The sequence below is a fragment of the Microchirus variegatus genome (genome assembly GCF_963457635.1).
Source record: "Microchirus variegatus genome assembly, chromosome: 19".
NCBI lineage: Eukaryota > Metazoa > Chordata > Actinopteri > Pleuronectiformes > Soleidae > Microchirus > Microchirus variegatus.
The window spans coordinates 6,180,114-6,192,624 of NC_139820.1; the positions used below are offsets into that span (position 1 = coordinate 6,180,114).

At 40.2% G+C, this 12,511-nt stretch overlaps 1 protein-coding gene across 1 annotated transcript; it reads right to left on the bottom strand.

Annotated features, from left to right (window-relative positions):
* Positions 1–10,592: 10,592 nt before the first annotated feature.
* Positions 10,593–11,522, bottom strand: LOC310940661 (radial spoke head protein 3 homolog B-like; the record flags this gene model as incomplete). Its single annotated transcript, XM_083905650.1, has 1 exon — positions 10,593–11,522. One exon carries the CDS (start codon positions 11,520–11,522, stop codon positions 10,593–10,595), a length of 930 nt encoding a protein of 309 aa, XP_083761776.1.
* Between the last annotated feature and the right edge of the window lie 989 nt (positions 11,523–12,511).

Below are 12,511 nucleotides of genomic sequence, written 5' to 3' on the forward strand. Positions count from 1 at the left end.
GAGGCAGACGCACGTTAGCATCAGCAGCTCAGGGTGTGGTCATCTCCCTCTAACGAGGGAGCAAAGTCATCGTGGAGCTCTGCTAAAGGACAATGTGGTGAATTCTTTCAAAGGTCTTTTTCTTATAATAAGAATAAGACAATCAACATCACAACTTTAGATTTTTTTTGAACAACATCCACCCATGACACACACATTCCCCCACCCAGACAAAGACAGACACATACAATCACTGAGAATATTTTTTAAATTAAAATAATTTAAAAATAATAATAATAATAATAATAATAATTTAAAATGATTGCATGCTGCTGCAGGACTTGCGTCACCACCATTATTCCATTGTGTCGAAGGGGGCTTTTATTTTGAAAATTGACACATCCCCATTTGCTGACGTTCCCAGTTCCCCTCGTGTTCTGTTGACACTGATTCGAAACGAAACGCAGTGGCAATCACCTGCAGCATTCAGCTGGTGCACTGGAGAACAACGAAGAACGACAATAAATTTCACGACTATTTGAAAATGAAGACGCCCTTTAAGATCACATGTTGGTTTAATCCAAATTGAATCTAACACGTTCTCCCCTCTTCCTGCCCCACCCACTTATCACACTGTATATTTTAGTAGTGCTTCCTATAATCCTCTGCTGCTTACATGACGGCAGCCATTGTTCTAGATGTTTGTTGGATCTAAAGATGAGCACCAAGGCCGTCGCACAAACCTTTCTAACCTTTTGCACCGTGGCAATAACAGTAATTAAGAAGCAGCAGTTCTATCCTCTTGTCACACTTCAGTGATGACTCTCTCCATGTGTGTGTGTGTGTGTGTGTGTGTCAGGAGACGTCAGGGTGTGGCTTCCCCAGCAGAGACAGCTTTGTAGGAGCTCACACACACACACACACACACACATGAGAGACACCTCAAAGAAGAGGCAGTGTTAATGGAATTGCTTGCCTTTAATTCTGCCGTGGAGCCTTAAAGCTGCAGAATGGACAGAGAAACACTCACGATAGCCAGCTGAGCACTGATGCCACTCACAAGCACCACTGGGTTTTAAATTAAAGGGCCATTACAGTGTGTGTTCATGGTTAATAAATATTGGGTAAAGGACGGATGGATGGCCCCACTTTCAAGCTGCTCGTTCATGTGTGCCAGTAAACATGTCCTCTGATGGGACTGCGTGGTTTTTATAGCATATGTTGTAATTATAATCAGAGATGGTGGAAAATGAGAGTGAAATATTGGGATTATCACTGGTTACGCACACAATGGAAACAGCTAAAAGTAGAACTTTCCAAATAACATCAAAAAAGTTACGAAAGTTCTGCTTATGTGTTTTTTTTAAAAAGAGATGTTTCCAAGTAATTTGTAGTTTAGTTTAATTTGGAATTTCACGTCTGTATTGTGTCCTGTTTTGAAAGGCTCTACTAGTTTTGGCAACGCATTGTGTTTTTATTTTCTTACAGCACTAGCTGTAGCTAAGTGAACTAATTAAAATCAAATTCATATTAATTTAATTTTTTATAGCACAAATTCAGATTAGATTACACTTTATACATGCCACGCTCGAGAAATTCACGTGTCAATTACAAAATATGACAAATAAGACAAATATCCCAACTCAAAGCTAGCATAAACCTATCTTAAAGTTATAGGCACACTACAGCGACCATAAACCTAGATTAAAGCTAGCATAAACCTAGCTTAAACGCCATCATAACAATACACTTGGGAGTTTCAACGTAAAGACTATGTAGAAAATATAGAAAAGTTTATTATTATTTTTTTTTCCGCCGTAGTGTGCCTATAAATTTAAGATAGGTTTATGCTAGCTTTAAGATAGGTTTATGGTCGCCTTAGTGTGCCTATAACTTTAAGCTAGGTTTATGCTAGCTTCAAGCTAGGTTTATGGTCGCCGTGGTGTGCCTATAACTTTAAGGTATGTTTATGCTAGCTTTAAGCTAGGTTTATGTTTGCTTTACTCGCCTCCATCCTAAGCTGCCAGTCTGCCAGAGAGAGAGACACTAACAGAGTATTGTCACACTAACAGAGTATTGTATCGCCTTACAGAGAAATATCGCTACGTTTTTTTGCTGTAAACGGTAAAGGGAACTCAGCAGAATCCTCCTGCACTGAGACGCACGTGTGAATAATGCATGAGGTGTGACTCGTCTTGGAAGAGGTGGAACATGCCTTTAGAGGAGGAAAGAGTGGGGTAAGGAGGTAGGGAAGGATGGGTAAAGATGGGTGGGGCACAAGACAGAGCGGATGGTAACGCGCTAAATGAAAGCGAGGGGGAATGAGATTGAGAGAGTAAGAGGTGACATTATATAGCTGTGTCTGATTGCATGGAAGAGCAAACGAGAGGAGATAACAGTAACTCTGAGAGCAGCGAAGAACCACATCTTCATCTGGTTTAACACACCGAGGTGAAGCAATAATAGTAATAATAATTTAAAAAAAATAAGAGAGCGCAGCACAGCTGCAGATGAAAGGCTAATAACTGCCTCCTGAATGTAGTGAAGCTGCTGCTTCTCGCACAATAACAAGCACTCCTCACCTCACACGTTGAGCTCTCATTTGCATCAAAGCCACAAGCAACATGGGCTTTAAAATGTGTAAGTGAAAACCTCCTTTTTGCAACACATAACTCTCATTTCTTTACACCTTAAATCACAAGATCGGGTTATTTCTGGTCCCTGTCGAGCAACGGAGCCTCTTGTTTTTCTGTGTGCTCTTGAGTGTGTGCGTGCATGAATGCATCTTGGAACCCTTTTTGCCATCCAAGTGGAATAATGGCTACGAAGGCTCCAGAGATCTCCATTTCGGGGCGGATGAAGTGTGAGGAGTGTGGGGGGGGGGGAGACCTGCATTATTCAGTGCTGACCCAACTGGAGAGCTGGATTCGCATGCGAGTCATCTGTCCTTGTTCTGTTCTGTTGGGCTGTGATGTGTGGGAGGCTGAGGGCCTCACGCAGGCGTTCACAAACTCACAGTGGTTGTGTAAAATCTGCGGTTTATGTTTGAGGATGTTTAAATTAAACAAACTAAATCTTGTTCATCTTTAATCTATGATATAATAAATGAATAATAAAGATCGAGCATGTAAGTATAAAAGCATGCTTTATACACATTATTATATGCAATGACTTTCTGTTGTGTGTGTGGCAGAGTTGGAAAGAGTACTGAAATATTCTACTCAAGTAAAAGTACCACTGTTATGTTCAAATTTTACTTAAGTACAAGTAAAAGTACTGGTCTAAAAATGTACTCAAGGTACTTAAATAAAAAATAAAACATGTAAACACATAATGTGTCAGTCAACCCGGGTCAAAGGTCACAAATGTCACTCACTCACTCGGCGGCCTAAACTGAGATAAGAGAGTCGGCGCCAATACACTCGTCCTCGTCATTCGTCATGCGAAAGTTCGTCAAACATACTTTACTTAAGTAAAAGTAAAATAACTTTTAAAAAGTACAAGTACACAAAAAACCTACTTAATTACAGTAACGCGAGTAAATGCAATTAATCACTTTCCACCTGTGTTGTGTGGGCGGTATATGTATACCTTCCCATCCTATTATGTGCATATATATATATATATATATATATATATATATACGTATACATATATACATACATATATACATACATAATATATATGTATATATGTACATATATGTGTGTGTGTATGTATATACACACATATATGTGTGTATATATATATACACATTTACACACATATACATATGTATATATGCATATATATACACATACATATATACATATATGTATCTATATATACATACATACATACATACATACATACACACACACATATATGTACATATATACACATATACAGATACATACATATATACACATATACACATATATATAAATATATATATACATATATACACATATATATATGTGTTTACATCTGTCACCAAACATGTGTGTAGTTACTTTCAAACTGTCGAATCATATTTTGTTGTTTTCACGCATATCTCCCCCTCTCCTCCCCCTCCGCTCACCGTTTCTCTTTGTTCCCTCCCACGCTTTTTTGTCTGTCAGCTGCAGTCTAACCAGGCACTTAAGCAGCCCGCCCTACTGCAGGTCCTTAACTCACACACACACACACACACACACACACACACACACACACACACACACACACACACACACACACACACACAAACATTTTCTTTATCACTCTAAATAATGCACGCTCCGTCTAAGACTAACGAGGCTGCGTGGCACTGTGGTGCACCTTAACAAAATCCAACCAAGAAACATGTGGAGTCTATTGAAGCATTTGGATTCAAACACAATATCAAAGCTGCTCCATATTGTGCCATTATTAAAACAATTTTTTTTACATATAATTCACTGTTGCTTCTTGTCGTTGTTGAACCACATGGCGTCAAACACTTCACCGCCGTTGTTTACTGTGATACAAACCTCTTCAGACAGCTTCCATTCAAAATTAGCACCTCTGTGCAGCCCAGTGAGCATCTGGAATGATTGTCACACACACACGCGCACACACACACACACACACACACACACACACACACACACACACAGACATGCTGTGAGGGTAAGATAAAGGAGTGGCCTCCAATTTACCAAAGGTCAGAACATCGGTACTTAAACCCTGGAAATTCAGAATCAATAATTATAATGTGTCGCCATTGGCAACACAGACATTTCAGGCTGTAATCATTAACATCGTTAACACGTTGTATGATCTATATAGTATTTTGAAGATGTCTTTTATTATAATTTGACTTATCTGTTATTCTATATACAAGTACAGCGATACTGCTCCACCTGTTTCCATCTAAGGCACTTATTTAAGATCACATTGGGAAAAAAAAGTTTAAAAAAAACAGCCCAAAATTACCGTAATAACCACAAAAAGTGCAACTTCTTAGCTTTCGGAAACCAAATTTTTCTGCTAGCATAAACCATTGCGTAGTTTACGGCGCTTGTGCAAACGTGTCGATGTAGACAATTGTAATTATGACACAAGACAAGCTTATATATAATTAAATGTTGAATTTAATCATTTCAAAATAAGTGTAGGGCCGCAGGATATCAACTGGCGGGCCGCATGTGGCCCACGGGCCCCGAGTTTGAGAGCCCTGGTTTACAAGAACAAAACAGCAAGGCTATCACATACAGTATATCGCACTCAATCATCACTTCCAACTCCTACCGAGGAATGTTTTTGCTACCATTTCACCCTCTTTTTTTTTACAGGAAGACGCACTGCGCTCTGTCATAAATTAGAATAATTTATCAGGGGAAATCACAGCTCTCCCACCTACAGTGTAGCGTGCGCCGTGTCACATTGACAGTAAATCTCCGAGGACGTTCAGGACAATAGACCGACTGATAAGTATCTCCCTCTCTCACCTTTGCACACGGTGAGCTTCACTGAGTTCCTTGGATCAGTCAATTCACCGTCCTATTTAAGGCAAATCCTAATCTGCTGGTGTTCAGGAGGACCTTTTTTTTGTCGTGACATGTCTGTTAGAGAGGATGCATTGATGATGATAATAATAATTCAGCTGTCTTTATCATCATAGAGGAAGGAGCGAATCAGGAGCTCGGCAAGGTCAAAATGTGACTGAGAAATGACAACGAGGCAAAACAAACAAACCTGCACATGCTCTTTGTTCTCCTGTGTGAGTGTGTGTGTGTGTGTGTGTGTGTGTGTGTGTGTGTGTGTGTGTGTGTGTGTGTGTGTGTGTGTGTGTGTGTGTGTGTGTGTGTGTGTGTGTGTGTGTGTGTGTGTGTGTGTGTGTGTTTGAGTGTGTTCTAGGCTCAAAATAGAGGATGGGGGTGGACCAGTGTTTTCTTTGCTGCCACCATTTGATGTCACCAGCAGGGGAGGGTGGACAGGATGATGGGGATGTCCTTGGGGACGGCAGACAGACAGACAGACAGACAGACAGACAGACAGACAGACAGACGTGTGGTGGCATAGACAGGAGAGGATTGTTATGGACACACAGCGTGACCACATAAAAAAAAACATATATATATATACACACACCGCACACACATATATATACATATATATACATACACACATACATACATAAAAACCTACATACAGTATATGTCCATATACATATATACATACATACATATATGTTCATATACATATATACATACATATATGTTCATATACATATATACATACATATTATGTTCATATACATATACATACATACATATATGTTCATATACATATATATATATATACACATATATATGCATACATACATATATACATATATACATACATATATACATATACATACATATATAATGTATACACATATATATATATACACATATACATATATATACATACACATACATATACATATATACACACATAAAAACCTACATATATACATACATATATGTTCATATACATATATATACATATATATACATACACATACATATGCATATATACACACATAAAAACCTACATATATACATAAATATATGTTCATATACATATATACACACATATATACATACATAAAAACAACATAAACATATATATACACATATATACAAACATAAATATATGTCCATATACATATATATGACATTTTACTCAATGAGATATTGACACAAAACAAAGTACAATATATTAGACAAATAACTCAATTAGTTTTCATATAAAAATACAAAAATAATGTATTTTTATGCAGTTTATGCATTTAAATCCCAGTCAAACAAAGGAACCTGTCCATGATGACATCTGCTCCATCGCAGTCTCATGTCCATTTATATTACACAAGGGGAAGTGATACAAATTATTCCGTATAATTAGCATGACACTTCCTCCCCCCCATTAGCAATTATGGGGTCTCTTCACCCTCAGAGAGCCTTTAATTATGCTATTTCATAATAAAAAAAAGAAGACGTGAAGACTCCATTATGTCTCGTACAGATGTTGAGATTGAACACTTATAGCTTTAACTAAAAACAAAAGATGTCAAAGGGTGATTCAGTGCAGTCGTGAACACGTTGCCAGGACACAAAAGCCCACACACTGTGGCCTAAAGGGACTGCACTGCACTACAAGTACAGACGAGTAATATACGACCTCTCACTCTGCTCCAAAAGCTGACAGTACACACCTCTAAACGGCTTTTTAATTAATAGCTCAAACCTGCTCCATCGATCTGTTCTCTAATTATAGACGCGTTCGCGCTCGCTATGTATAGATCGGGCCTCGCGCTCTACATTATGCATGCGCACACAAAAACCACATCCGCAGACACACAGGGATGTTTGACTTCATTGTGGAAAAGGCAAATATGTTGACGTGGAGAGTCGTGGCCTTGAAGAGTCTTTGGGTTCAGCTCCCACGCGGCCCACAACGACGACGGGTTGATAGGTTTAACTTTGGCCTCGTCGGGGCTAATGGAACGCTCTTGGCACTTCCTAGCCGATCAATAGCTGTTTATGTGTGTATAGTGACACAGTATATCAGCCTCTGGGCACACGGCCAGCAGGTGGGGAATGACTCCAGTCAGCACTTTGGGAGATGTGTGGGGGGTTAAACACACACAGATTCATGAGTGGAGAAGATGTGATGTGTTGGGGGTTAAAAATAGACGTAGTTAAGTACGATGGAAGTAACAGTCAACCACCAAAAAAACCTGGTTTGAATGGAAGTCAATGGAAAAATTCTAAATTTTCTCACCCGAGTTAATGGTCTCAGTCTGTAGTTAAACCCTTAAACACACCTAGACATATTTGTGTTTTTGTCTTTTAATTTCTAGGATATTTTGTATTCTATTTTTTATATTTTTAGTCCGTTCTAAACAACGTGAACTAAAATACTCACACTAACACACCTACGGACGAAAATGTGCTCATTGAAACCCGTTCACGTCACTGTTTTTGATGCATCATGACAAAAACATGCCAGTTTAAGGGTAAAAAAAAAACTTAAATTAATTCATGTTTGGTATGTATGGAAAGGACTGATGTTTTAAATGTGTTAAAAAGTAAAATTAAGTTTAACTTTTATGGGTCTGTGGTCATCCCTAACCAAAGAGAGTGACAGGAAAAGACCTTCATGAACCAAAGTCATGAAAATAAATTATATTTTAAAATGTTTGCCTTCAAAACAAACCAGATCTTAACCCTGAAAAAGGCCTTTAAAGTTGTGGGGGCCCAGACAAAATGTCCCCACGAAGATAGCTTTGTACATTTTATTTGGACTTTGGTCTATTTTTCCAAGATATATATATATATTTTTTTTTTTTTTTTTTACGTGATTTACTGACTTTTTACGAGAATCTCCCAATGTCCTCAAACCTCAAACTGAACAACTGGGGACATCTTTGCTTGCATTTCGGTGATCAAGACAGGAAGCTTCTCCGCTATCTCATCTTGTTAAAAAAGAGCCATTTTTAAAGCTCAGTAAAAAATGAGCAAACCAGCCAGGAGTTGGTTCATCCATATAATGCGTTGATAAATGATTTAAACACTTTTGAATACCTAATGTTGTGTGCACTCCCTCCCCATGGTTTTCTCAGAACCTCGGTTCAGACCCCACTGTTTGCAGACAGTGTTTCATTATTCAGATTCATCTTCTCCTTTTCTGTTTGCAGGCCCGGACACGAATGACCTTATCACTTTTAAAGCAGAGCTGGTGCTTTTGCGTCTGTGACAGGCCGCAATAAAGGATGTTCTTATTCCCTATAACAGTCAGGGGCTGATACAGGTGTTCTTCATTAGGCAAGGCAATGGATGTAGGGATGACGTTTCTTCTCCATATTACCTCTTAAATCTGTGAACGTTGTAAGTGTTTGGTCAGTCGGAGGCCGGCCTCCACCTTTATATCCCATTATGTGTCACCATTGTTCCACCTTGTAGAAAACAGATAGGTGAAAGACATATGGACAACAGCACCTCCCCCCCTTCTCTCACAGGAGCCTCCAATCTCCGAACCCTTCCCACTGCCCTGTGCACGTCTGGCTCTTTGAAGACTGTATTCCGTGCGGAGCCTGGGAGATTTGTCAATAAGCTGGGTCTCTGGAGGCAGGTCATCTTTATTCATGCACCCTGACAGGCTGCAGTGCGTTGTGGTGTCCTTTTTTTTTTTTTTTTTTTTTTACATCCTCTGCTGCACAGCCACGAGAAACTGCTGAGGCGGTGAAATGATTAATATGCGTGGCACACATCGCAGTGTAAAACCGGGCTGATTTAAAGTTGATAGTGTTTTATAATGTGAGCTGTTGCTGTTCTATGGACAAGAAAGCGAGATATAAAAAAAATACAACTTATTAATCCAATCAAGGTCGTGACACAAGTGTGTGTTTTTTCTGTGGGAAAACTCCAATTACATCGCGAAGATTAACTCTCTCAGAATAAACGTGATTTAATCAAGATTAGGCGTCAATCCTCTCAAAGATAAAGATAAAGAAGAGGACTTAAGATAAACAACCTGAGCCAACAAGACAACCTGAAAGATGTCGCTAAAGCTGCTGTAATCAATATTTTTATATTCACAATTATAATATAATACATGCTCGTGACAAACCTGCATGAATTCTCCATGAGCTTTTACAGCCTCCTGGTCAGAAATATGATAATTTAGTAAGTAACTAGGTACCTGCTCAAGGTTCTAAATCCACACTTAAACTTTTAAGTCATTTACTTACTTTTTAAGTTTTAACTTTTATCGCTGAAAATGAACGGAGACGAACACCGCTCTCGTCTACCTTTGATCTGCTGACGCGTTGCCATGGCGAAGTAGAACAGCGCGGGTACTCACTAGCATTCCCAGATGGTGATTTTTTTGTCCTATATCAATAAAGTTATCATAATATCAATAATAATAATTAGGAATGGCACAATACCACTTTTTTCATCACAAAGTCGAGCATGTACCAATACCGATATCAAAAAAAAATTTTAAACGATGAAGCTAGCTAGCTAGTTAGCGTCACATTTCAAGCTATTTCAAAACTAGCTAGTGAGCGACACGTTTGTGCTGAGTCATTTCAAGCTAACTTCTCACATACAGTAACAATGAAATAAACATGCCCACAACACGACTCGGTTAAAATGCTGTTGCTGACTTTTATTTATATTTTTACAGTATTTGGGACTTTAGGAGTGTACTGGTTTTAACATTTTTAACTGTTCGTTATCCGCGCTAAAGATTTTGACCAGTGTCAGCTCATCCCTAATAATAATAATAACTAGGAATGGCACAATACCACTTTTTTTTTATCACAAAGTTATGTACCAATATCAACATCTTTTTAAACGATGAAGCTAGCTAGCTAGTTAGCAGCACATTTGTGCCGAGTCATTTCAAGCTAACTTCTCACATACACTAACAATGAAATAAACATGCCCACAACATGGCTCCTAAAACGCTAAAATGCTGCTGCTGACTTTTATTTACATTTTTACAGTATTTGGGACTTGTACTGGATTTTAACATTTTTATCTGTCCGTTATCTGCTCCAATGATTTTTTACCATCGTCAGCTCATCCCTGATAATAATATGTTATGTGTCTCTACATTTGCTATTTATCGTCAGATTCTACGTCAGCCGCTGCCATTTGCGTCTTCAGTTCCTGCAGCGTCTCCAGTCTCACTTGGGTTACATCATGGACCATCCTGTCCATCAAGCGTCTCGCTCTGAATTTTCTGTCCAGGATGCTGTTCACCTCAGCCATTAGCCAAGGGAAGAAACCACTCTCAATGTCTCTCTCCACGTGGTCGTAAAAGTAGCCGTCGCTCGTGAGCGAGACGAAGACCAAAGGGAAGAGATTGGACAAGAACTGTCTCGTAAAAGCGCGGGCAGCTATTTTTTCCGCCGTCTCTTTCTCATTCTTGAGCGCCTCCCTCAACTCGACGCGTCGGCGCTGTCTTTCCTCCCTGCGGCGCCTCTCCTGCTCGTGGAGCCGCTGCACTTCGGCCAGCTCGCTGTTCCGCAGAGCGTGGAAGGCCCTGAGCTGCGTCTTCACGCAGGCCAGCTCCTCCTCCTCCATCACCTCCTGGAACGACTGCTCCACCGTCTTGCCCACCAGGTAATCGATCATGGGCTTTACCTCCCTGCCAAAGTCAAACAGCTCTCCGTCCTGCAGCTGTGTCGCGACATCGTTGCCACTCTTGGCGGGAGGGTCGAGTTGAGACGCCGGTATGTCCATGATGGCATCCGTCTGGCACACGATGTCCGACGCCAGGGGGACATCTCTCAGCGTTTCGATGTAAGGATCTGTTTGTACGCTCATGTGTTTCCTTCCCGCCAACGCTTCGGGAGTCAACGCTCTCCTCTCCAACTCCAGTCTTTGTAGGTCAGCAGAGGTTGGTTGAGAGGCCTGAGCAGTACCGATGACCACGCGGCGGTCGGACCTATTGCTTCCATTTCTAGAGTTGGCCAAGGGCCTGGGACAACTGTGGAAGTTGTAAACTGTGAATGGATTTCTGTTGTCGTACATGGAAAAATCCATGTTTCGGCGAAGGTCAGTCACCACCAGACAGGAAAATGTGAAACTTGGTAGTCGATGTATCGTGTAAAAGTGCCTTCTTCTCTATCCTCATATAGCAGTGAGCGAGTTAGTAGCGGGGTTTACCAGCATCAAAGGCGCACCTAATATTTCACAGTTTTGCAAGTGTAATGTCATTCAAAAGATCGACTTTCAAGTTTCCCAGTTCTGCGTCGTCACAAGTTACCGTGGCAACGACGGTACAGGGAAGCGGACATCTTTGGAAATGTGGTTAAATTATAGAAAACAAACTCCTGCTGCTAATTGACCGCAACCATGACGGTTTTTGAAACCGGAACTTCACAAACAGGAACATTAGAACTGAGCTGACCATTATAAATCAGGTGAGAAGTAGTTAAACCAAAGCCAAACCTTTAGCAAAGCTCACTCTGCAAGCAACGGAGTCGCCAAATGGTGACCTCACTTGGTTTGAATGGTAAGTGTGTTGATCAGTGAGCTTTAGTGGTGGTGGTGGTTTTAGGCTGATTTAAACAGATAATCTGGCCAAATTATCCCGTAGTGTGAGGGGTTAACAGAACATCTGTCTGTCCATTGGGGGGGGGCATGAGCAGAACCCTGGAATATACCAATGAGAGCGAGTTGACCGGGAAAGCGGATGTTAGGCGCACTTTTTGTTGGGAACCAAAACTTGTACAAGTCAAGTTGATGACAACTTTGCGTCCTCCATACGTTTTCTTTGCGTTTTTCAGTATAAAACATACTGTATGGGCAGACTTTACTCTCTGTTGCCTTTATACGAAAATAAAGTGTCTTTTTCTGGTTCTCGTGAATGAAAACATCTTCAAACTTGTACGTGATGATGATAGAATAACCATCAGTGCAGTCACATCCTCAGGCCTAAAGATTAATGACAGAGGAAATTGTTCCGTCTGACCTCTCCCACTCACACCTGCTGAACATTAATACTCCGCAGAGTGAGCTAATTACGCCGA